Below are 26717 nucleotides of genomic sequence, written 5' to 3'. Positions count from 1 at the left end.
GCTGGGACTACAGGTGTGCACCACCATTTTTGTACATTTTTGTACTTTTTGTAGAGATGGCATTTCTCCATGTTGCCCAGGCTGGTCTCAAACTCCTGGGCTCAAGTCATCTGCCTGCCTTAGCCTCCCGAAGTGTTGGGTAACAGGCATGAGCCACTGTGCCTGGCCATGAATATCATCTTTTGATATGACTACTTTACACTGATTTGGATGTACTAAGTTCTGATGAATTTGTTTAGGAAGCACAAAAACAAGCTCCTAAAGTTATGTTCTCATCTGTATCTTTCATGGTATATTACAAATCTTTTCTTTTCTTTTTTTTTTTTTTTTTTGAGACGGAGTCTTGCTCTGTTGGCCAGGCTGGAATGCAGTGGCAGGATCTCGGCTCACTGCAACACCTCTGCCTGCCAGGTTCAAGTGATTCTCTTGCCTCAGCCCTCGAGTAGCTGGGACTACAGGCATGTGCCATCACGCCTGGTTAATTTTTTCTATTTTTAGTAGAGACAAGCTTTCACCGTGTTAACCTGGATGGTCTCGATCTCCTGACCTTGTGATCCACCCACCTTGGCCTCCCAAAGTGCTGAGATTACAGGCATGAGACACTGCCTGGCCAGTATTTTACAAATCTTAAAGTTATTAATAAAAAATATTTTTCTATTTACTTACTGAATTTCTAGTTTCTGCAGCTTTTGCCTTTTTTAGTCTGGTTTTTGCAGCATCCAAATCCAGTCTCTTATTTTGCAATAGTTTCCTTTCTTTCTATAAATACAGAAAAAAAAATAAAGGCTAAGATGCTAAATTCCTGTAAGAGCATACGCATTTAAGGTATTATTCCCTAGTAAACATATGTATCATTTGATAAAGATCTATGATTACCAAATTGGCTATAGAGTGACCTTTCAGGTATCTGTCGCCCCACCCCCTTGTTACTGTTTTAAATTCTAAAATAACTGAAACACTACAAATGTCTGGTAAAGATGGCAGGTGATGATGGAAACAAAGGAATATCAGTTTTAATATTTTGTCATACCATCCCCACCTCGGGAACATTTGACAATGCCATTTTGGTTGTCACAACTGGGGGAGGGATGTTATTGGTGTCTGCTAGCCAGAAGCCAGAAATGCTGTCAAACATTCCACAAGACAGTCTGTCTCTACAAGGAATTATGCAGCCCCAAAGTCATTAGTAGCCAGACTGAAAAACTGTTTCGAATTGTTTCAGATTATCTAGAAAGTGCCTACAAAGAAGGAAGTATGGGCCTGGGGCAAGGTTCCTTGATGCCTGGTGTTCTACCTCAGGGATTGTGCAGGCTACTCTTAATGTGTCATAGCACCAAATACAACCTAACCAGTCCAAAACAGAATTTCAAATTCGCAGAATAATGAATAAACAGTATAGTATCTTAGAATTCTTCAGGGAATTTCAAGCTTCTGTATAATATGTAAGTTTATTATAATTAAATTTGCTTAATTTCACCCCACTGACAAGCTATTATCTTTTTTTATTTTTTTGAGATTGAGTCTCACTCTGTCACCCAGGCCGGAGTACACTGGCATGATCTCAGCTCACTGCAATCTCTGCCTCCTGGGTTCAAACAATTCTCCTGCCTCAGCCTCCGGAGTATCTCAGCTCACTGCAATCTCTGCCTCCTGGGTTCAAACAATTCTCCTGCCTCAGCCTCCGGAGTATCTGGGATTACAGGTGCCTGCCACCATGCCTGGCTAATTTTTTTGCATTTTTAATAGAGGTAGGGTTTTACTATGTTGGCCAGGCTAGTTTCGAACTCCTGACCTGAAATGATCTGCCCACCTCAGCCTCCCAAAGTGCTAGGATTACAGGTGTGAGCTACTTGCCCAGCCACTAGTATCTTTTAAATTATACTTTAACTTAGTAGTTCTTCTGTCTCAAGCCAAATACTTGTTTATATAGAGACAAATCCATTGTGAACCTATTGAAAGTTTCTATAATATATTGTAATAAGAAATCTGCAAATTAAAGTTTGAAGTATTTATAATAAAGAGCAGCTTCGCAAAAATTTAGAAAATTTTCATTCTCTATCACTACATGGTCATATTTTAGACCATACTTTCACAATCATTCCAGGAACCTCTCTATAGATTTTTAGGGTTGGTAATAAATGAAAAGGGATAAAAGCATCTCAATAACACTGTAGAATACACAAACGGAGTAAATATATCAGAGTCCTTTATTTTGGTTTAATTTTGTGTTCTGGTTGAACATGCACCTACCCAGATTATTTAATTTTGCAATCCACTACATCTACACAGTCTTTAAGAGGCCAAATTACTCATTAAAAAGAGTAACTATATTATCTAAATTATTTTACTAAATAAAGGAGACATTTTTCAACTCACAGCAATTGTTTTGTAATCTCCTTCTATAAAGTTTCTTAAAGGAGTAAGAAAATTTAAGGCTGATGTTTGAATCAGTTCTCTGTCTGCTGTTCCAATTCTTTTTTGGGTTTCTCCACATTTAATAAGGGCGTTACCTGCAAAGGAAAATAATTTTTTAAAATCATTGTCTGGTAATATCAGAAAATAAAATCATGTAAAGATAAATCAGCAATTTGGTCTGTTTAAAAGTTAACTGTTACTTGTTTGCTTAAGTAAAATAAAATAGAATTACTGTAATTAAGGTAGTTTTATTTTAAAAGTAAATTTAAGAGTATAAATGTCTAAATGAAGGAGATAAAGATGAACTTCCTATTGTAACATACATAATTGTACCAATTCTACCAATGGCCCTGTGTATCTAAGGTTTTTGCATCCATGGACTCAACCAACCACAGATCAAAAATATTCAGAAAAACATAAAGATGGCCAAGGAGCCAGGCACAGTGGTGGCATGTGACTGTAGTCCCAGTTACTCTGAAGCTGAGGCAGGAGGATCATTTGAGTCCAGGAGTTTAAGGCCAGCCTGGGCAACACAGCAGGGCCTGTTACTATTTAAAAAAAAAAAAAAAAGAAAAGAAAAGAAAAAAAAGATGGTTGCCTTTGTATCAAACATGTACAGACTTTCCCCCTTGTCATTATTCCCTAAAAAATACAGCGTAACAACTATTTATATAGCATTTACATTCAAATGATTTAAAGTATAAGGAAGGATGTGCATAGGTATATGCAAACACTGTGCCATTTTATACAAGGCACTTGAGTATCCATGGATTTTGGTATACTTAGGGTGGCGGGAGGAGGGGGCCTGGAACCAATCCCCCATGGATACTGAGGGGTGAGTATAGTTATACTTATAAAAATATAATGCTTACAAGAGATCAAGTCACAATTTGTCCTCTGTTTCTACATTCTTGCACTTATCATCTCAAATATCTATAAGTAATAGTTTATACCAATAAGTTAAAAACAAATCCATGCTTTTGCAATATATATACTCTGATACTTAAATAAGACAAGTACAGTAGGAAAGTAGAGGTAGAGAGTAGAACAGAAAGAAAGGAAATCCCAATATCAGGGTTCCACTTCTAGTTTTACTTCTAATAAGCTTTAGCTTTGTGAATCTTAATCCCTTGATGTTAGAATAAGTTTGGATCTGACTGGTAAGGAAGGTAATATGGATAGTAGTTAAGAGCTTTGTCACTGGATATAGACAGATCTTTATTTGAATGACTATTCTAGCTATGTGATTGTGGATTAATTATTTAACTTTTCCAAACTTGTTTCCCTGTCTTTAAAATGAAGGTAATATAATTTATCTTAAATGCAGAACATAATGAGAATTTACTTCAGTAATATGTAAAAATATATACTATATAATGCTAAGCCCATGCCTGGGATACTCAATTTTTAGTTATTAATTACTAACAAGGTAATAGGTTCACAAAGCCCAATTCTAATAACCAGGGTACATTCACTGGAATTACTAGAGGTACAAACAGATTTAAATGAGAAGAAAATCTATAAACCTTTACTCATGTTCAGGCTCTGCTAAAATCTTTTTCAGCCTGGTGAAGGAAAGGGGCTGCTGGGTCTCTGTCATATACCTTTATGATCCCAGCATCTAACTGAGCTGCACAAGTAGGCAATAAAACATCTGTTTAATGTATAATGCTTTTCCAAAAATTAACAGTTAAATTCAGAAATAATTTTATTTTGAAGTTTAAGCATTTTCAGACTTAAAAATTAGATTCTGAAGAACATAATGTAGAAGTTTCAATATAATGTAGAAGTTTCAAAGTTGTGTATCTAAAAAAGCCTGTTAAAGGATTAGTGGCATTGGTATTTAGGTTATTTCCTTCCGACATAAAGATAACTACTGAAATTTAAAATTCATTTAATCCTAAAATTTGTAAACTATTCTGTAAATCAGAACTATGTGTAGAAATATATACCTACCATTTCATACCCAAATAAAGACCAGTATCTTGCAGATGTATTAATAAAGACAATTATTAGACATAAACAACAGGAAAAACTACTGAAATCTGTAATGGTCTCATGTTATGAGAAAATCAGATCAGAGTAACAATAAAGATGTTTAATTTAAAGTCTGCGCAGCAACTAATAAAGCTGTTGTAACTAAACCACGACTACAGGAAGTTTGAAATACATAAGAGGAAAATAGAAATGAAATGTAATCCAAACATCCAGAGATAACAATCATTAATATTTTCTGGTTACTGACATTATTGCAAAATTATAAAAAAAGCACTGATTTGTTCAAGCACTATGTGCCAAGTATCTTTAATATAAAATAAGCACTAAGAAAGATTATTTGCCTGTATTTCTCACTTCATCAATAATTTTTAACCTAACAAATTTGAAGTTAAAATAAATTCTAATATGTTAATAACAGCTCTAATAAATCTAAATATAAAGATATCCCTTATTAGAACTTTTTGCTTTTCACTTACCATAAGCTGTTCCCGGGCCAAACTCAGTCCCTGCATCAATCATATATTGTCCCAAAAGTTCTGGGTTGTTTATACGACTTGGAGCTTTTCTATCCAGTTTCTCATAAACAAATTCTTCTATCCTGGCATCTAGGAGAAAGGTTAAAATTACCAACGATTTCTAAGAAGCCAAACTAATTAAAAGATTGTTTTGCTTCCCTATCAGCAGCCATCTATTATCTGCTAAATATAAAGTTAGCATTCATTCAAGCTCATATCTTAATAAACACATATTTTAAATTTTGTTAGACTATTATATAATTAAAAAATTATATTTTGGAAATTTGATAAAATATCTGGGCACAAAAGCATTTTAAAATAAAAGTAAACTTATTATTTGATTATTCTACAAGATTTTAAATTCTAGAACAGGAATCATTAATTCACTTAATATTTATTGAAGGTATCTTTGCCCTGTTTTAGCAGTTTAACTCTAATTTTTATTCTGAATGTAAATTCATAATTTAAAAATCGGGATTTCTGGCTAGGAAAATATGAATATAAAGTACCTAGAAGAACCTAAGACTTACATCTGACAGCTTTAGCATGAGCATTTGCTCTCTCTTTTTCTTGCCTAGAGTCTAAATATAGACACAGTGCTTAAGCAATAGAACAATCCAGGCATGGAATAGGCTACAGACAGATTAGCAATATGATGCCTTAGCTTTAATTTATGTTTGAAGTATACAAGTATGTATATATTATCTCTGAGCATGCATTCACTCAAAAGATTTCACCATTAAAAATAAGTTTAAAATACTAAAGGTTAAATGCCATAAGAGAACATTAGAACAAATGGAAAGGGGGAAAAAAACAATAAAAGCTGAATAAACACTTGGTAAGCAAAATGTTTAAGACCATATACATTAACATTTACAATGCTGTCCGACATAGAGGTATTTCAGAAACAAATGAGAAAATGGCTTAAGTTTACAGAAGTAACGATTAAGTATAAATTGAAGCTAAGTCAAATAGTGTCCTTATAAGTACCTCACATAGATTCCTACACATGAAGAAGTTTCACACAGTGCACTGAAAATTTCAAAAATGAGCTGAACCAGTAACAGAAACGCTTCAGGAGTTGGTAAAGGGTTTGTTATAATACAAATAATAGAGTATGGCAATAATACTTGCTTTTGTGGTAGATTCTAGTGTAAAATCAGAAGTTTTAAAGCAGAAATTAAATACCTTTGAACAGTTAAAACCAAAAAGAGTTTTTTTAAAACATAAACACTTAGAATATACTAGTTATATTTCAGAACTTCATTTTTGGCTGGGCATGGTGGTTCATGCCTGTAATCCCAGTACTTTGGGAAGCCGAGGTGGGAGGAATACCTAAGGCCAGGAGTTTGAGACCAGCCTGGCTGATGTGGTGAAACCCCATCTCTACTAAAAAAAAAAAAAATACAAACAAGAGCCAGGTGTGGTAGCACATGCCTGTAATCCCAGGCAGGACAATCACTTGAATCCAGGAGGCGGATCTTACAGTGAGCAGAGACTGTGCTGCCACTGCATTCCAGCCTGGGCAAAAGACTGGGACTCTGTCTCCCTCCCCCAAGAAAAAAAAAAAAAAACAAAAACCCCAAAACTTCGTTTCTTTACTCTGATTCTTAATTTTGAGTGCTTTTCTACCTAGCTGGTCAAAAGTTTAAAATGGAATATTATGTTGACTTCATTCAGTTAATAAAATATTTGGTATATTAATAAATATTTAATCTCAATAGGTTATAATAAAATCTTAAAATATGCATGTAATTCTGCTACAAATGCAATATGTATTTCTGCATAACATATTTTTGAAAAACCCATTTCCAGAAGATCAGACACTGTAAACAACATATGAATTACAAGAAAAGGAGGGTTGGGTTTGGCTACTCAAAATCTATGTAACTTAATAACTAGAGCACTGGCTGGGTACGGTGGCTCATGACTGTAATCCCAGCACTTTGAGAGGCCGAGGTGGGCGGATCACCTGAGGTCAGGACTTCAAGACCAGCCTGGCCAAGATGGAGAAACCTCATCTCTACTAAAAGTATAAAAATTAGCTGGGTGTGGTGGCAGACACCCTGTAATCCCAGCCACTCTTGGGAGGCTGAGGTAGGATAGTCGCTTGAACCCGGGAGGTGGAGGTTGCAGTGAGCCAAGATCATGCCACTGCACTCCAGCCTGGGTGACAGAGTGAGACTCTGTCTCAAAACAAAACAAAAACAAAAAAAACAAAACCAGAGCGCAAACAAAAAACAAAAACGATTTTTACTACTACTTCCTGACACAAAACAGGGGCAGGAGGGAATTGTATTTTATTTCCCTGTTTACCAGTTGTAAATAAGCTTATTTGCCATTTAGAACAAGAGGAAAAATGTCTATTACTTTAAAAAAGTGCCAGAGTATATAATTTAAATGGCCTTAAATGAATAAAAAATATTAAATGGTGTCCAAAGACATTAGGACTCACTTTAAGTGTAAAAAGCTTATTTTATTTATTTTCAACGTTTATTTTAGATTCAAGGGGTACACATGCAGGTTTGTTACCTGGGTGTATTGAATGATGCTGAAGTTTGAGGTACACATGGACCCATCACCCAGGTACTGAGCATAGAACCCAACAGTTACATTTTTCAATCAAAAGCCTTATTTAAAAAGTCACTACCATTTAACTAAAATTATAGAGAGTTACTAATATTTGTATAGTGCTTGGAGTTTAAGTTAGTATCTAAAAGTAAGACTACAGCATATCACAACATGGTCCCAAGCAACACTGGGGCAAACAGGAAAGCATACATTGTACCTTTGTTCTTCCGTTTTGATATGCAAAGCTCACACTGAAAAGACTGGATGTTGATACACCTGGTTCTAGTCCAATTTCCACTTCTAATTGGCTATGCTACATTGGACAAGATGCTAACTCATGAGTTTCATTCACTAAACAATTATTGTGCACCTTAACTGCAAGGTTATTGAGCTGACTAATCTGAAAATCTTATAGTTGTCTGAAGATCAAATGAAATAATTTATGTGAAAATGTAAAACTTAAACATAAAAAAGGTACCTATTTAAGCATCTATATAACTTTGTCTTAATTATCTAGGAACAATTCTTCCCTAGATGAAAAAGAAAAACACATTTATATACATAGCTCCTCATAACTCTTAAAATTCAAAGTCACTGCTAAAATTGAGATTTTTTTTTTTTTTTAAGACAGACTCTTGCTCTGTCACCAGTCTGGAGTGCAGTGGTGCGATCTCAGCTCACTGCAACCTCTGCCTCCCAGGTTCAAGCAATTCTCCTGCCTCAGCCTCCCAAGTAGCTGGGACTACAAGTGCGCACCACCACGCCCAGCTAATTCTTGTATTTTAGTAGAGATGGGGTTTCACTATGTTGGCCAGGATGGTCTCGATCTCTTGACCTTGTGATCTGCCTGCCTTGGCCTCCCAAAGTGCTGAGATTACAGGCATGAAGCACCAAGTCCAGCCTAAAATTGAGATTTTTATGAGGATTCTATAGACTGAAAAATGTAGTTTTAAAATATGTCAGAGTACATAAGTGTTTATCACCTCCTCTTCACAAAAGCACACACAAAAAATCCCCACAGACCCTGAAGCTACAATTAAAAAAAATCCTGTTTTCAGATAGCCATTTAAAAGTTTTTTTTAACATTTAAAAACCCGCTAATAGTACTTAAGGTAGATAAGAGGTAGAATTTCTTACTTGGATTTGGCTGCAGTAACACTTCAGTTTGTTTCATTATTTTTTCTGTCCATATTTTAGTACATTCAGCTTTGCTAAGGAGGTTCTCTAAGTGAGCGTCCAATTCTGTCTTCTCAGCCTGGCCAAGCTTTTCTTCTGTGAACTGTTATTGATTGTAAAACAAAAATTAAATATACTGCAAATTAATTTTAGGGAATCATATCATTAAGTTAAAAAAAAACAAAAACAAATTAAAAGCTAAACAATCCTATACATACAAATAACCATGTTCCAGCTTTGTAAGTCAGTGTTTATGAATGCTTTTTTGCCCCTATGGCAATTTATCCCATATCTCTTTTGTGGATGACCTTACCTTAGTCATCACATATCCTTAGTTTTGCTAAAATGTATGGTGTGAATTCTATAGAAAATTTAAGAATACTTAGTATATAACGCATGCAACTATTTCAACTACTTATCCTAGGTAGACTAGGATAATGATAAGGAGTAAGAGCTCTGAGTCAGTTGGATCTGAATTCAAATCTTGACTTCACTGCTTGTTGTGTGACCTGAACAAGGTATTGAATATTTCTTCTTTAGTACCCTCTCTTATAAAAGAGAGACTTGTGTATGCAAGTCACTTTGTTCAGTGCCTTGTAATTATTAAGTTTTAAAAGGGCTGTTTATGTTTATTGTGGTTTATTATTGGCACTTTAATCACACCTAGTTAAATAGTTTCCCAGAACATACCATAAAACCTGTCATTTAAGTTGTTTTTTGAGGATATGTTCCAGCAATTTATTTATAGACTAACTTTTGGAACATATCCTATTCATACTATGAAGATGTCTTTTAAAGGTCATACAAGTGGTTAAACATACTCAACAAATCCGTTTTTATTATTCGATATACCGGTATATGAGGAAAGATAGTATTGCCTATATAATAATAAAAAGGTAAAAAGATTCTGTGTACATCTAGAGCCTTCTGGGTACTTTTAATTAAGCATTAGAGGTGATGACTCAAGTTGTTTATCATGCATCGTTTTCCTCTAGAATATGTGGCTTTCTCCCATCTTAACACAGATAAATCATCAGCACTAATTCTATGCTCAGTAATGACTCACTTCTAGCTGACAAAACAGTGTTCACCTTGCCTTTTTCTCCTTTCATTTCTTAAAAATCTCTTTTGCTGCTCTATTTTCTGAGTTTTAGGATTTCTTTCAGCATCTTTCTTGGTTTAATACTTGCAGGTTATTATCAACACCTTAAACTGAAGGGTCCTCTAGAATTTTATTCTTAGATTTCTGGTTACCATCTCCACTGAGGGTCCTCTTTGAGGACTAGAAATAACAATTTATATAGCTTTTGTAAAACCTTGGGTCTTTTTGAGAGTGGTCTAAAGCCCCAGCCCCTGACCCAATGGGTGGAACTGAAAATAGCAGTTCCAAAGCTATTGCCTGAGCCCATAAACTTGCAGTGTAGTTGCAGGATTGGGCACTGAGCAAAAGTAAACACTGATCCCAAGGCCAGCTGGATAAACTATGCAACCTCATTCTTAAAAGAAAACCTGGTATTCTTTACAGATCCCTGAAGGTTCTAAGCAACAGACCTCCAACTAGAATTTTATATGTTAAAGGTCTACCACCAATGGCTATTTAAAATTACTCCCAGATAAAGCAACTACCTTTCACTCAGGTGAACATCATCTATAAAGAATGATCTAAAAAAAAATTCTTCACTTAGCACCTTAAAAATTGAAACCGCATGCACAGATTTCCCTTTGATAAGCAAGTATATCCATTTGTTTGTACATTTCATTTATTCCTTCAACAAATACTTATTAAGCACTTACGAATGTGTTGGGCAGTCTTCTAAATGCATGGGTTTCAGCAGCCAACAAAATAGATACGGTTTCTGTTCTTAGGAAGCTTACATTTTAATGGCAAAGACAGAGAATAGATAAATAATTTGATAATAAGGATATAAAGATACAAAGATAGTAAAGAGAGGACCAACATGGTTGGTTTTATTGTTTCTGAGTGACATAAATCCACATACAGAGAAAGAATTCATTCTTCAGGGAGAGGGAGAGCAGGAGAAACAGGGAAGGCTTCAGTGGGGGAGGGATGGGCAACTTGGGCCTAGACAGGGGAGCAGGAGTTTGAGGAGTGTGAGATGGGGGTAGTTAGAGAAACAGCATCTCTGAGTAGGTAACAAAAATGGTATGAACTATGTTAGGATCTAAGGAAAGATTATAGTTCTGATGATTTATCTTCCAGTTGCACAATTTCTATAAGCTCATTGGCATCACCTTCACACATATTAAATATTAATTTCTCTGTAGAAATCCTTTATAGTTAATAACTAAGAACAGATTAATAGAAAAATTAGCAGATCAATAATTTAAAATCAGTATTTATGGCCAGGAGCAGGGGCTCCCGCCTGTAATTCCAGCACTTTGGGAGGCTAAGGCAGGAAGATCACTTGAGCTCGGGAGTTCTCGACCAGCCTAGGCAACGTGGCAAAACCACGCCTCTACAAAAAAAAATACAAAAAATTAGCCAGGTATGGTGGTGCACACCTGTAGTCCCAGCTGCACTCCACTGCACTTCATCCTGGGTGACAGAGCCAGACCCTATCTCAAATTAATAAATTAATAATAAAATAAATAAATATAAAATAAAATAAATTAGTCACTGAGTTTATCTGATGCAAATTGGGGTTTAGGGCAAGTTTTCTCCTGACAGTATTTCAGGCAAATCAGCAATTAGAAAGGTAATTATTTGGAAAATAAAGCATTTCAATCTTCAGGTAAAAAGGCCTGTTTGCTTAATTATTTAATATTTTCTTTGTGACTCTCATGATACTGCTTCCCAGGTATATCACTAAATATATATTTTTAGTGAAAAGAGTATGAAAGTATAACAGAGCAAAGATGGGATTTGCACCAAGTAATTTATTTGTATGAGTCTGAGGAAGAACTGACTCATGTTAACTGATATAAACACACACAATTAGTAGGTTTTTTTTTTTTTTTTTTTTTTTTTTACTATTCTAGTTCAGAATATATATAGAACCCTTATACATGAGTGAGATAGTCTGATTACAGAAAACTTGTTTGACAAATAGCAGTACTGTAGGAAGGGTCACATGAAGAATGTTACTACGTTTCACATTTCAGCATATTATATATAGCTTTGTTTTATTTTCTAATTTTTTAAAATGTTTTATTTTTTCAACAAGACCATTTACATCTTTCTTATACTCTGTGTCAAGGCTTAGTGTATGTTCAAAAATTCCATTAACTAAGCTGTGCATTCTACAACAAATACTCGAAAGAATCTTAAAATATAGGTAAGAGTCATAATTTTAGTGATTAATAAATTGAGGCTCACAGTGATTAAATACTTTGTCCAAGGTGTCAGTGTTGGGATTCAATCTTACATCTGAGTCATAGTTTTATTACGCCATACTACCCTTCCAGTAAATACTTGCTGATTTCAAAAATTAATATTTTCTATTTCTATTACTATTATTCAATCATAGTCTGTGCTTCCTTTCCCCTATGTCTGTTTACAGCACTCTGGACAGCTTTCTCCTCCTGTTCACTTCTGCTTCCTATAAGATATTCAATAATTATTCACCAAATTAAGGGTAAACTAAATCCTATCACGAATGAATAAATGGGGGGGGGAACACACAATAAGTACTCTGCTAATGCTATCATACTTTAAAATTAAAATTATAAATTAAAATCTTATTACTTAAATGTATAATTGTAAAAGACATAACATTTCCCACAGTTTTATCATTGTGGAAGCAAAAACGTTTTTCCATAATTAATCAGAAGGTACAGTGTATTAAGATAACAAAATACTATAGTATTTAATACATTTTCTCTAAAGCACTGTAAATAATGCATCTACTACAGAAATTATGAGCTATCTCAGCTAAATTAAGATTTAAATTACTAATCAAAATATTTATGGCTTATATATATTTTCTTCTGACTGCAAGATGATCAGCATATGATGTGCTTCTTGTCCTCAAGGATTTCATGATCTACTAGGATTAATACTGCCTTAACACAAACAAAATTATAATAATGGCACATTTTCAGAAGGACAAAAGACCTACTAATTCTTTCTTTTTAAAAAAGATCCCTTTCCTAGTTAGCAAAAAATTTTAAATTAACCATAAAAATTTTAGTTTTCAACATCTTCAAGTCAAAAACCATTACTGATTTTGTAATCTCTTGAAAACAGGTGTTAATCAGAAACCAGTTGACTGTAAGTATATCAGTATAGTTTAACAATTGATAACTTTTGTGTAAATAACTAGAATAAAAGGCAGATTGTAAATAAGTCATCTTCTTAATAAAGCCAATGTTCTCTAAAATATAATTTGATACATAATTTTTTCATATTTCATTTGTAATATGGCAAAGTGGCATAAGACAGAAAGTTTAATCCCCTCTCCTTTACATATTTTCTCTAAATACTGCTTTACAGAAAGAATTGCCTTTAAGTCAGCTACATTATACCAGGCACTGTAATCTTTCCTTTACTATAGGATAGGCACATAATCTACATTATTAATAAGAGCCTGGATTACAAACTCTGCTTTTAGGAAAAAAAAAGACAAGTAAAATGGGTGTGTGATCAAAGACATCTATTTAATGAAAACTCTAATCACCAGTTCTTTGGGTTAAGAGTAATACTCTAAAAGTAATCTAAGTTTCTTGGAAAATATATAACACAGGCTCTGAATAATGTGTTAGTAAACCAAAAAGTGGATCTTTCTCCATTAGTTCTCAATTTTGGCTGCTCTTTAGAATTACCTGGGGAGCTTTAGAAAACACTGATGTCTGATCTAATCCCTAAGATTCTAATTTAATTGGACTGGGGTGCAGCTTATGAATTGGCATTTATAAAGATTCCCAAGTATTTTAAGTGCAGCCAAGACTGAGAACCACTGTTCTAAACTCACTCATGATTATTTAAATATGTATCACTTGGTTTAGTGCATGCTGCATTACTTTCCTCTTTGGCCCATTTAGGAATTTCAGCTGCTATTACTGTTACCTCACTAAGCTGGAGTTTTGCTTCAAATATATGAACTGTGTTGAAGTTCTACCATTAAGTTGGTCTCCAAAGAATATTAAAGTAATTGACTTAGGTGTTTGATCATTTAAAATATAGTAGCAAAGCAACTAGAAGCACATCAATTGGGTGTGGTTAAGAGTATAGGATCATCTGCAGCTCTGCAATTACCTTAAAAAATACTTTCAAGAAATACAACAAATCGAAAAGTTTTATAGATTTTCTAATTACCTTACTCATGTAGTACATAAGTGAAATTTCAACATCAGGTTAACAAACTATCTTCTATCTACTTTAGTAAAGTAATGCCAATAGCACCAAAGGCTGTGAAAACAGTTTTAAGTAACACTAAACATGCAGAGCTTTTATATGACAAAAAAATGTATGACTTTCGAATGTGACATGTTTTACTTATTAGAATTTAAGAAACATGGTGACGTTGTCACAGTTTGAATTCTGTAAAAGAAAGAGGATTTCAGAAGCGCTTGATAGAGTTGTTTGGCCAACTTGGAACTCCAGGGAGGGTCTGACAGGAGCTAGTTAATGGCAACATCATATTAATCTTTACATCCTAAGCTTAGACACACCATGATGCTTGCTGAAATAAATGGGAGATCAAGGCCAAGCTCAAAACTATACTTTAAAAACTATTTTCCTTAGAAAATAGCTGGTGTTCATGAAATTCATAGTACAACTTCAAAAATCAGTTTACAGGAAATGTTAGAAAATTAAAATGAACTCCCTCCCTAAATAACTTGATTTGAAAAATTCTTTTCAGAAAGTATATGCTCTTATTTTAATGATGGTGAGCAAAGTTTTGCTTCAGTAAGAATTCTGAATTAAAAACGTATCTCTTCCTTTATCCACTTGAAAGATTTATCAAATTAAGAGTTATTCACAAAATGGCTATTTACTACAAGGAATATTTAGTGACAAATTTGAGACTATTATTATGAAGTCTTTGAGGGCAGAAACAGGTTGGACTCATTCAGCTTTGTATCTTTCAATGCCAAGCACCTAGGAAGTGCTCAATTTAAATATAGGTTCAACAGTTTGTTATTTATACTGGTATTAGTTAACTTCAAGGTCAGCAAATATAATGTTAGAAAATACTGATAAAGATACCGTTATTTAACATGCTTATTGCTGCCTTTCAAAGATTAAACTTTGGCCGGGTGCAGTGGCTCAAGCCTGTAATCCCAGCACTTTGGGAGGCCGAGGCGGGTGGATCACGACGTCAAGAGATCGAGACCAACGTGGTCAACATGGTGAAACCCCGTCTCTACTAAAAATGCAAAAAATTAGCTGGGCGTGGTGGTGCGTGCCTGTAATCCCAGCTACTCAGGAGGCTGAGGCAGGAGAATTGCCTGAACCCAGGAGGCGGAGGTTGCGGTGAGCCGAGATCGCGCCATTGTACTCCAGCCTGGGTAACAAGAGCGAAACTCCGTCTCAAAAAAAAAAAAAAAAAAAAGATTAAACTTTGCATAATGGATAGTAATTTGCCAAGGTTAAAATGACATAAAAGTTAAGATGAACCATGTTAGATGTTGTGAGAGGGGAGTAAGAAACAGATTTGATGCCATAGCACATACACTTATTAAAGATGTGAAAGTCAAAGTAACAGAATTTTAGAGTTCCAAGAGATCTAACATAATAGTTCATTAGAAGAAAAGTGCTACATAATCACTCAGAATTGAAAATGATTCAGGATTTCACAGCAAGCTTTTGTGATCTAAGCCTTCTTGGCTGAGATGGACTTGAAGTTATAGCTTGAAAAAATTTTCTTTATTTTTACTCTCTCCATTGGAGATGAATAAAGTTGTATCTTAAGGAAAGGAAAGAATAGGCAGATAGGACACTCGAGGAGTTTAAGTATATGAACAAAAGCCTAATATAGGTACAAGATATTTTGGAAATTAGAAAATAATTTGAAAAACTGTTTATACAAGTGAGAGAAAGGACCAGATTGTAAGGGAGTATGTCATGCTCAACTAAGAAGTTTGGATTGAAAAGACGGATTCTAAGAATAAATGGCTTTTAAAATGCTAGTTAATAACAATTAAGCAAGGGTAAATTACCTGATACTTTTGTATTTTACCATCTTGAGGAACTTAAAAACAAGCATCCAAATGGACTAGTTAAGAATAAATATTCCTACTCATTTATATATTCTACTTTAACATTATTTTGAAAGTACCAAGGCTTCTAAACAAATTTTAAAAGGAGGAAGTGGAGTGGTGATGGGACTCATCTATGTGCTTTACTAGTTTGATATGACCTTTTTTAAAACAAGAAAGATGTTTAATTTTTTTTTTTTTTTTTTTTTTTGAGACGGAGTTTCGCTCTTGTTACCCAGGCTGGAGTGCAATGGCGTGATCACGGCTCACCGCCACCTCTGCCTCCTGGGTTCAGGCAATTCTCCTGCCTCAGCCTCCTGAGTAGCTGGGATTACAGGCACGCACCACCACGCCCAGCTAATTTTTTGCATTTTTAGTAGAGATGGGGTTTCACCACGTTGACCAGGATGGTCTCGATCTCTTGACCTCGTGATCCATCCGCCTCGGCCTCCCAAAGTGCTGGGATTACAGGCTTGCCCAGCTAATTTTTTGTATTTTTAGTAGAGACGGGGTTTCACCACGTATGTTTAATTTTTTACTTAGAAATTTTTAAGTCAAATGGAAAACAATGTGTGACAATTGGCCAACCAAAGAATGGTATATTCCTGAAAGTACAATTTGATTTGAATGAAAATTATTATTTATAAATGTGAACATTTAATTATCTCTATACTGTTCTTATTGCTTATAAAGAGATACTGGCATAGCTCTTAAGCTATTCTTAGCATGAAACTTGGTACCTTGGCATTACAATGATGTCAACGCAATTAAATGTAGGAACTCGGTAACGAAATAAATACTGAGATGAGAAAGCAGTGTTTTGTTGAAAATTACCACACAGCATTCCAAATTTCACATGTTCTATTTTAAAGGCATCCTTTTTTTTTCTTACAAATTTTATCTTTAAAAAGTATTGTGGAAAATGTCAAACATATACAAAAGTATAATAGTATAATGAAACCTTCTGAGCCCATAACCAGCCTTCCTCAACTATCAACATTCTGCTAATATTGTTTCAGTGACTTCTTTTTTTTTTTCTTCTGAAATATTTAAAAGCAAATCTCAACAGGGCATGGTGACTTACACCTGTAATCCCAGCACTTTGGGAGGCCAAGGGAGGTAGATAACCTGAGGTCAGGAGTTCAAGACCAGACTGACCAACATGGTGAAAACCCATCTCTACTAAAAATACAAAATTAGCCAGTTATGGTCGCACATGCCTGTAATTCAGCTACTTGGGAGGCAGAGGTAGGAGATTCACCTGAACCCGTTGCAGTGAGCCGAGATCGAGCCATTACACTCCAGCCTGGGCAACAAGAGCAAAACTCCATCTCAAATACATACACATACACACACACACACACACACACACACACACCAAATTTCAGATATGGTATAAGTTTATCCATAAACATTTCAGTACGTATCTCTAACAATTACACACATTATAAAAGGACACATTAAAGGAGCTGGTTTCTCCTAAATTTTTCCCTCAGTAAATGGCTCAAGCCAAAACCTTGGAGTCATCCTTGACTCATCTTTCTCTCATACCTCTGAGCCAGTCTGACAATACTGGATAACTTTGAACCTTCCCTGCTACCACTGTAATCTAAGTCACAATCACCTTTTACCTGTACTATGGCCACAGCTCCCTCATTGGTCTCCCTAATACCCTTGCAACTTCAGTCTTTGTACTTCTTCTTGCTGCCTGAAATTCTTTTATTCCAAAAAACAAAACAACAACGACAACAAAAAAACTGGGTCTGTCACTTCCTTGAGGTCTCTCTTGAATTTCATTCTATTAGAAAGACTTGCCCTGACCATCCTATCTATACAACATGATAACAACCACCATCCCTGCTTTTATTCTATGCTTCTGGCCATGTTTTTATTTTTTAATTTTTTATCATCACCTGATATATTTACAAGCTTAACTTCTGCTACAATGTAAGCTCCAGGAAGGAGACACTTTGTTGATTTTATTCATTGCTGTATCACCAGTGTCCACAATAGTCATATGCAGACATGCAGTAAGTACTTACATATTTAATACTGGAAAGAAAATTATTTTGATAGCTAACAGATTAGTGTAAATTTTAAAACTTTTTTCTAAAGAATTTTAAAGAAAGAATTAAAATCCTTTGGGAAGTACACCTTTTGAGAACTTTGCTAGATTTAATTTTTTAAATCGAGTCTATCCACAATTTAAATCAGACTAAATTCTAGTACATGTGTCCTCTTTAAGGAGTGTGAGTTCTATGTCTGAAACATATCTAATTGTATTTAAAAGAGTGGCATTATATAGTGTCAAATCTTCATTACGCATCTACAATTATATAGGTAATGAGCACCAGAACAAACAAAAATATCCAAGGCTCTAGTCCTCTACTGCAGTCAACGTGAAAGGCATAGAGATGCCTCACACACCAAAATTCATTTCAGACCCTCAGTCGCTCATTCTTCTTGCACGTTGTCTTTCACTATTAGAAGCCGATGGATTTAAATCAAAACACCATTTTAACTATTTAACTATAAAGGTTCAATGTCTTTACAACACATCATATCTTAGGGAAGGAAGGGAAGAAAAGGGTTAAGGCAGCTAGCTTATTACTCACCATGCAGATTTTAGAACTCAGAAATCAAAAGCTAGAAGGAATTTCCCATTTCTAACTAAAGTGTTACTTGCTGTTCATATGGAAATGATCAGATTGTACCAGATGATTTTTAAGGTTTCTCTAGGCCATAACATTCTATTATTCTAGCTATCTTAAATCTGGAATGCTTATCCAGGAAGAAAAGCAGCACCTGGTCAGACAGCACCTGGTTATTTACTAGCTGTGCAAGTTTCGTAACCTCTGTAAGGCTGCTTCCTCATATGCATAAAAGGGGTTAATAACATCTGTCTGGCAAAGTTAAGGAAAAGACTGGAGATGATATGTCAAATGCATTGCAAAGTGCTTGACAGGGTTTTCATAATATAAGCAGCTATTACCTTGCTCTAGCTCTACCATTTTTTGCCAGGGATAGTACAATGTAGGATCAACTGTGCCAACAAAATTGGGGCAAAGACAAGGAAAGTAGTGAAGCAACAGAACAGATTTACATTTCAGCGCCCATTTGGTATGCATATTAGAAAATTATTTTTGTTTTCTTTTTACAAAAGAGAATGTTGTTGCTACCGTGACTACGCCATTAACTTAAACACCAGATTGTTTATAAGTCATCTTGTGAAATTTACATCTGTTACTTCTGTTCACAGATTTCCTGAGTTGGCATAATGTGGGTGATGACTGCTGGAAATGGTCCAAGTTCCTCAGTACCGACACTTCCTTGATTGCAGAATTCAAGAGGTAGTCAACTCTCCCCCTAAAGCATACGTGAAACATGCTACTGTGACTGCAGTCCTAACAGCATCAACCTCCCCGCATCTCTCCTTGATCTACAGCCGGTGCTTCCCATTTTGAAAAAGAGTGAGAATCCCCCAACCCTAGCATTCCCGTGGCCTCGGCGAAGTCTGAACGCCAACTGGCGATCCCCATTTCCCCCGCGGCGGCCAAGCCTAGGACAGTCCTTTCAGGGAGAAACAGGGCTGGAAGGAACTGTGTTGGCAGCTCTCTGGGTTGAGGGGCAGGAAAAGGAAACTCCCTTCTTGGACTCGGCGGGGAGGGTGAGAGACGGAAGGAAAGGGTGGGGGCAGTGCAGGAACGGCCTGTGTCTCAGTTACCCCAACCGACTCGGGAGCCTCCGCCAGCCCCGGGGTGGGGGCCACACGAGCACTGGCGTCGTGAGATCAGAAAGGCGGACGGTGCAGCCCCAGTGTCCTCCAGGGATCGGAGGAAGCTCCCAGCTCCGTCCCCACCCCGCGTCGCTTCTCGGGGAGCGGCGGTTGGGCAGGAGCCGGGCAGAAAACCGCCGCCAGGCCCGGGGGGCACCAGGCCTCCGGCCGCAGCAGGCCCGCTGAGTGGTCGGCGAGGCCCCGGGGCGCCGCGTCCGGCTGGGGTCCCCTCCCTCGGCCTCCCCGGGCGCCGCCGCCCCTTCTCCCCCCAGCTCCAGGGTACCTGCACGGCGCGGCTCAGGAAGGTGCCGGCGTCGGCCGCCAGCTTCTTCACGTTGAAGTCCATGATGTTCATCCTGGGCGGCAGCCGGGCGGAGCCGGCTGACCTAGCCGCGAGGCGGAGGCGCCGCGGCCGGGCTGGGGCTCCGGGCTAGAGCGGCGAGGGCAGACGTGGTAGGTGGAGGGAGGCGGCGCCAGCCCCGCCGCCGCAGCTGTCGTTTCCGTGAGGGGGGAGGAGGAAGGCGGGGCCCGGGAGAAGATCTAGCGCCCGCGGCGGCGGCCTCAAGGCTGGCTCTGTCGATCGGCAGTGCGGCTGCTAACGTCTGCCCCGGGCCCGCGGGGGAGCCGGAGACGGACGGGCGACCCCACTGTGCGGAGCCGGGTCCCAACGGGGAAATCGAGAGCAGGCCGCGGGGCGGAGCCTGTCTCGAGATTATCGCGGGAACAGCGCCCCCTTGAGGATTGCGGCGGCCCGGCCCCGGGGCGCGCCGGGAGCTCCGCCCGCCTTCTGTGGAGGAAGCCGCCAGGGCGAGCCGCAGGGTGTCCGCACCGCTGTAAGGTTGTACTTAACCTCTGAGAACCCAGAGCAAACAGGACGCACATTTCCCTTGTTAAGAGTAAACATGGGAGTTACAGCATGGAATTACAATATGTGTGACATTAGAACCCACAGGCCCCGGTCACAGTACGGCGCCGCGCGACACGCTGGTCCCTGAGGCCTGGATGCCGGTCAGCGAACGTTTGCAGAATAGGGTTGGATTTCCTGTCCCCCACCGAGCTGGTTGCTCATTCATTCAGCGTAATTGAATACCTACTGTGTGCCAGACACTGAATCAAGTGCCGGAGACAGCACGCTGAGTAAGACAATGTCCTGCCCTCCAGCTCCGGGCCGGTTACTTGACAACCTTCGGGGACCTTAACACTAGGTGCCTACTGTGTGGAAGCGACGTGCCATGCGGAGGACACAAAGACGGCGAGCGGCACAGGGTAGCCCTTAACAATTCAGCGAGACTGATTTTAATAACGAGTGAGGTATGATGTGACATCCCGCTCCAAATCCTGTCATTCCAAGTAACTTCTTAAGCAGCCTTCGGGATACAGCCTCTGCTCGAAAGGAATTAAAACAGGTACACGCATGGAAGATGTTGCTTTCGCATTTTAAGAATAAGAAAATGCTCTCTCTCTGTTTTGTGTGGTTGGGCAGCAGGCAATGAAATGAGCTCACATTCAGGCTTCCGTGTTTTACTGAAACAGCAGTCACAGATCCAATAGATGGTAAAGGTTGAAAGACCAGGGCAGGGCAAGCATTTAAACACAAGAAGAAAACACGTAAATAATTGTGTTGTTTCATTCTTTGTTGTGGTGACAGAAACAGCCCCCTCTTTCTAAGGTAACTCCAATATAATGGACTCTCCCAGCTTTGAAATACTCCATGTCTCTTTCATTTTCCAGAAATAAGGAAAATATATAATCAAAAATCCTCTATCTTATTTATGGTCTATTTTAGATCTTTATGTGGGAAAGCACTTACCCTCTCTGCAGAGCACTGTTTTTAAAGTAGGTGTATTTGCCATAACCTATGCGCATCTCTACAACAGGATCACACCACCGTGTCCAACATTAAAGGGGAAATTCTTCAATGGTGGACACGGTGGTATCCCTGAATCCACATGCGCAAATGTTTCGATGTTCCCAGTCTTGGGAAAACAACAATGTTATTTTTTCCTTTTGTACCCTCTATAGTTGTAATCCTATTTCCCATTCTCCACAAAACACTTACCATATTTTCATATAGCCTTATTCTTAGCCTTTGATACTTTTTTTTTGAGACGGAGTTTCGCTGTGTCGCCTAGGCTGGAGTGCAATGGTGCAATGTTGGCTCACTGCAAACTCTGCCTCCCCCTGGTTCAAGTATTCTGCTGCAGCCTCCCAAGTAGCTGGGGATTACAAGCATGTACCACCATGACTGGCTAATTTTTGTATTTTTAGTAGAGACAGGGTTTCACCATGTGGGCTAGGCTGGTCTGGAATTCCTGGCGTCAAGTGATCCACCTGCCTCAACCTCCCAAAGTGCTGGGATTACAGGAGTGAGCCACCGCGCTCAGCCGTTAGGTTTTCTTTACAAAGAAAATGTAAATCATCACTCTGTTTGGCAGAAGCCTCTTCAACCAAATTCCCTTCTTTCCACCTCCTGTTCTCTCCACACTCTTTCCTCCATCATTGCTAAATGTTTCAAAGGAATAGGTGTCTCAGGTGTTCGGAGTAGAGCCACTGCTCCCTTAATATTGGCTGCACATTGGCATCCAAGATGCCTGGAGAGTTTAAGCAACCACTGATGTCTGGATCCAGTCCCAGAGTGTGGACTGGGCATTAGGATGTTTTAGGAGTTCCTCTAGGTGATTTTAATGTGTGATCAAGGTTGAGAACTAACTTGTCATCCTCTAGAACTTGCTCCACCAGTCTCTACCATTTGATTGATTGATTCTGACCTATAGACTGATTCTATTTCTCTTACTAGATATGAGTCCCTTAAGGGCAGTGACCATTTCCTATTTATTTTTATATTTTCATGGTTTACATGCCTGGCAACATAGTGAATTCCCAAATGATTTAGTCAGTAAAGAAAGTAATAAAATCAAGATATTTACAGTGCTAAGCTCTTCTGTGACAGCATCCCCTACAACCTAAATTTCCAACTACCTATTTATCCTCAGATTCAATATTTCCAGTGGCAACTCTGTTGTAGTTTGCTTTTCCTGAAAATTGCTTATTTTTTTTGGGTTTGCTATATTGATACATTGAATCATACACACCAAATCACCTAAGCCAGAAATCTGAGTCCCCTTTGATTGTTTCTTCTTATTTCCCACCTCCAGTTGATCTATCCTAGCAATTTCTTCTCTGAAACTGTTCCCTATTTCTCATTTTCATCCTTTGTTTTAAAAAATCTTTTTTCTAAACTAGAAACAATTTACAAACTAAGAAAAGTGTTGCAAGAATAGTACAAAAACTTCTGTATACCCTTTGTCTAGAAACCCCACTCAAACTTTGCCAATTATTCCGATGTCTTTATAGCAAAAACATTCAAACCAAGAAAGATCATGTGCTGTATATCCAGTTGGCATGTTGCTCAATCCTCCTTGAGTCTGGATCAGTTCTTCAGACTTTTCTTAACACTACTCCTTCCCCAGAGTTAGCTACTGTTCTTAAATTGATTAAAATCTATTATGTTTTTGTACTTTCACTGCACTTATATATATCTATAAAGGGTATTACTATGTTACAGTTTTAAACTGCATTAGTGGTATCATATAGACATATCCTTTTGCATTAGGGAGTCTAATAATTCTATTCGTATGTTTGATGACTCTTATTCTTTGTGGATTGATTCCTTTTGCTTTGTACATTGATTCCTTTTAGCTTTTTTTTTTGTTTTGTTTTTAAATGGTTAACTTTTAGTGATTTAGAAAAAAAAGTTTCTTCTGTCAGAGACCGCTAAGATTATCACTGGCTAGTGAGCAATTTTTTATATGAATTTCTTTCTTGGCTTAGAAGTTCTGAGATTATTCAGATATAATTCAGATATTATAAATTGAAATCCAGATCAGTGGGAGTACAAACCATGATTTGAATTCTCAAGGGAAGTAGATATTCCTCATTTTTTTTTCTCTTTCAGAGCTTGTACTATGACAGAAAAGCTTCTTACTATACTAAGGAGTGAGTTTTATCTAGTCTACCCTTTCATTGAGGGTACAGAACTTCATGAATTTTTAACTTATGTGTGTATGTGAGGTCTTGAAGTTGGAGGACAGAGTGTGCTCACAGTTACTGATTTCTGCTTGCATCAAGGTCTTATCACTAGTTACCATGTAGTTTAAAAAATTGATTAATTAAAATTAGCAGATGAAAATTATATATTCTGTATTGTGTACAACCTGATTTGTAATATATATATCTTGTAATGGCTAAATTGAGTGATTTAACATATGCATCACCTCACATACTTATTTTTATGGTGAAAACACTTAAAATCTGTTCTTAGTGTTTTTGAAGAATACAACATGTTTTTAACTATACTCACTATGTTTTGCAATACATCTCGTGAACTTATTTCTCCTATGTAACTGAAATTGTATGTCCTTTGACCAACATTATCAAATTCCCTCACTCTCTCCCAACCCCTGCCAACCACCATTCCACCCTTTGCTTCTATGAATTTAACTGTTTGAGATTCTACATTTAAGTGAGGTCATGCAATATTCAGCTTTCTGCATCTGACTTACTTCGCTTAAGATAATACCCTTCAGATTCATCCATATTGTCACAAATGACAGGATTTCCTTCTTTTTAGAGGCTGAATAGTTTTCCATGGTGTGTGTGTGTGTGTGTGTGTGTGTGTGTGTATTATGTATGTATGTATATATATATGTATATATATATGTGTGTGTGTGTGTATCACATTAAAAAATCTATTTATCACCACCTGACTTTAAGCAGTCAAGTACCATACTCATTTATTCCTTTCCCCAGTCCAGACGGGGTCATATTGTGTGTTCAAGACCAGAGTGTCCAGCTTCTTTTTTAATTTCTGCCACTCAATATTTCTGTTTTTTTTTGTAAGCTCAAATATGCATAATTAATTAATTAATTAATTTTGCTGCATTTTACCCAGCATTTGTAAGTATTTGTAGTAGAAGAGTTTTCATGTTATCTAGTGTATTGGTTAAGGATTGGTTGTGTTCAGCTCAAGTAACAGAAACCTAATTATAGTGACTTACCCAAATATTGATTTATTTTCTCATCCCTAAGAAGTTCAGAGATAGGCAGTTTTCTGTGTTTCAGTCTTTCTATTCTTATGTAGCTTTCATCCTAATGTCTGAAGGTAGCTCCTGTAATTCTAGGCATTAAATCTGTTTTTAAGGCAGGAGAGGATGAAAAGTAAAGGCAAAGGTACATGCTAACTGAATCTGCTTCCTACTGCTTAAGTCAAGAAAACAGCTAGCACATCGGTGAGGATACAACAGCATCAGCAAAAGCAGAAAGAAAAAGAAAAAGAAAACAACTTTTTCATAAACCCCACCTAGCAAACTTTTATTTACATCTCATTAGCTAGAACCGGGTCCTTTAGTTCTCCATAAATGCAATAGATACTAATAAATGAAATATGCCCTGTTAAAAAGTAAAGTATTTTAGGTTGAGTACAGTGGCTCACGCCAGTAATCCCAGTCTTTGGGAGCCGAGGTGGGCAGATCACTTGAGATTGGGAGTTTTAGACCAGCCTGACCAATCCCATCTTTACTAAAAAAATACAAAAAATCAGTCAGGTGTGGTGGCACTTGCCTGTTATCCCAGCTACTCAGGACTGTGTAGAGGGAAATTTCTAGCACTAAATGCTCACAAGAGAAAGCAGGAAAGATCTGAAATTGACACCCTAACATCACAATTAAAAGAACTAGAGAAGCAAGAACAAAAAAATTCAAAAGCTAACAGAAGACAAGACATAACTAACATCAGAGCAGAAATGAAGGAAACAGAGACATGGAAAACCCATAAAAAAAAATCAGTGAATCCAGGACCTGATTTTTTGAAAGATCAACATAATAGATAGACTACTAATAAAGAAGAAAAGAGAGAAGAATCAAATAGGCACAATAAAAAATGATAAAGGGGATATCACCACTGATCCCACAGAAATACAAATTACTATCAGAGAATACTATAAAAACCTCTAGGCAAATAGAAAATCTAGAATAAATGGATAAATTCCTGGACACATGCACCCTCCCAAGCATAAACCAAGATGTTGAATCCCTTAACAGACCAATAACAAGTTCTAAAATTGAAGCAGTAATTAATAGCCTATCACCAAAAAAAGTCGAGGACCAGATGGATTCACAGCCAAATATTACCAGAGGTACAAAGAAGAACTGGTACCATTCCTTCTGAAACTATTGCAAACAATAGAAAAAGAGGGAATACTCTCAAACTTATTTGATCAGGCCAGCATCATCCTGATACCAAAACCAGCAGAGACACAACAACAACAAAAAAAGAAAATTTCAGGCCAATATCCCTGATGAGCATTGATGCGAACGTCCTCAATAAAATACTGGCAGACAGAATCCAGCAGCACATCAAAAAGCTTATCCACCATGATCAAGTCAGCTTCATTCCTGAGATGCAAGGCTAATTCAACATATGTAAATCAGTAAACGTAATCCATCACATAAACAGAACCAATGACAAAAACCACATGATTATCTCAATAGATGCAGAAATTCAAACAAAATTCCACAGCCCTTCACGCTGAAAACTCTCAATAAAGTAGGTATTGATGGAATGGAACTCAAAACAATAAGAGCTATTTATGACAAACCCATAGCCAATATCATATTGAATGGGCAAAAACTGGAAGCATTCACTTTGAAAACCACTATGAGACAAGAATGCTTTCTCTCACCACTCCTATTCATCATATTAGAAGGTCTGGCCAGGGCAATCTAGCAAGAGAAAGAAATAAAGGGTATTCAGTTAGGAAAAGAGGAAGTTAAATTGTCTCTGTTTGCAGATGACATGACTGTATATTTAGAAAACCCCATTATCTCACCTCAAAATCTCCTCCTTAAGCCGATAAGCAACTTCAGCAAAGTCTCAGGATACAAAATCAGTGTGCAAAAATCACAAGCATTCCTATACACGAATAACAGACAAACAGAGAGTCAAATCATGAGTGAACACCCATTCACAATTGCTACAAAGAGAATAAAATACTTAGGAATAAAACTTACAAGGGATGTGAAGGACCTCTTCAAGGAGAACTACAAACC

General features: G+C 37.3%; 1 protein-coding gene across 2 annotated transcripts in view; it reads right to left on the bottom strand.

The window, feature by feature from the left end:
• Positions 1–20288, bottom strand: part of SH3GLB1 (SH3 domain containing GRB2 like, endophilin B1) — a 44223-nt gene extending 23935 nt beyond the window's left edge. Inside the window, exons 1-5 of one of the 2 annotated variants that reach the window (XM_003943268.4) lie at positions 19895–20288; positions 8637–8778; positions 4890–5018; positions 2377–2510; positions 667–759 (exon numbers count right to left, since the gene is read on the bottom strand). In XM_003943268.4, the coding sequence (XP_003943317.1) occupies positions 667–759; positions 2377–2510; positions 4890–5018; positions 8637–8778; positions 19895–19966 (570 nt within the window). In that variant the 5' untranslated portion in view covers positions 19967–20288. The remainder of the gene's footprint in view (positions 1–666; positions 760–2376; positions 2511–4889; positions 5019–8636; positions 8779–19894) is intronic. The other variant, XM_074381141.1, reaches the window with a different exon arrangement.
• Positions 20289–26717: the final 6429 nt, after the last annotated feature.

This window comes from Saimiri boliviensis, chromosome 11 (assembly GCF_048565385.1).
Source record: "Saimiri boliviensis isolate mSaiBol1 chromosome 11, mSaiBol1.pri, whole genome shotgun sequence".
In the NCBI taxonomy this organism is placed as follows: domain Eukaryota; kingdom Metazoa; phylum Chordata; class Mammalia; order Primates; family Cebidae; genus Saimiri; species Saimiri boliviensis.
This window is presented reverse-complemented; position numbering and strand designations above follow the sequence as displayed.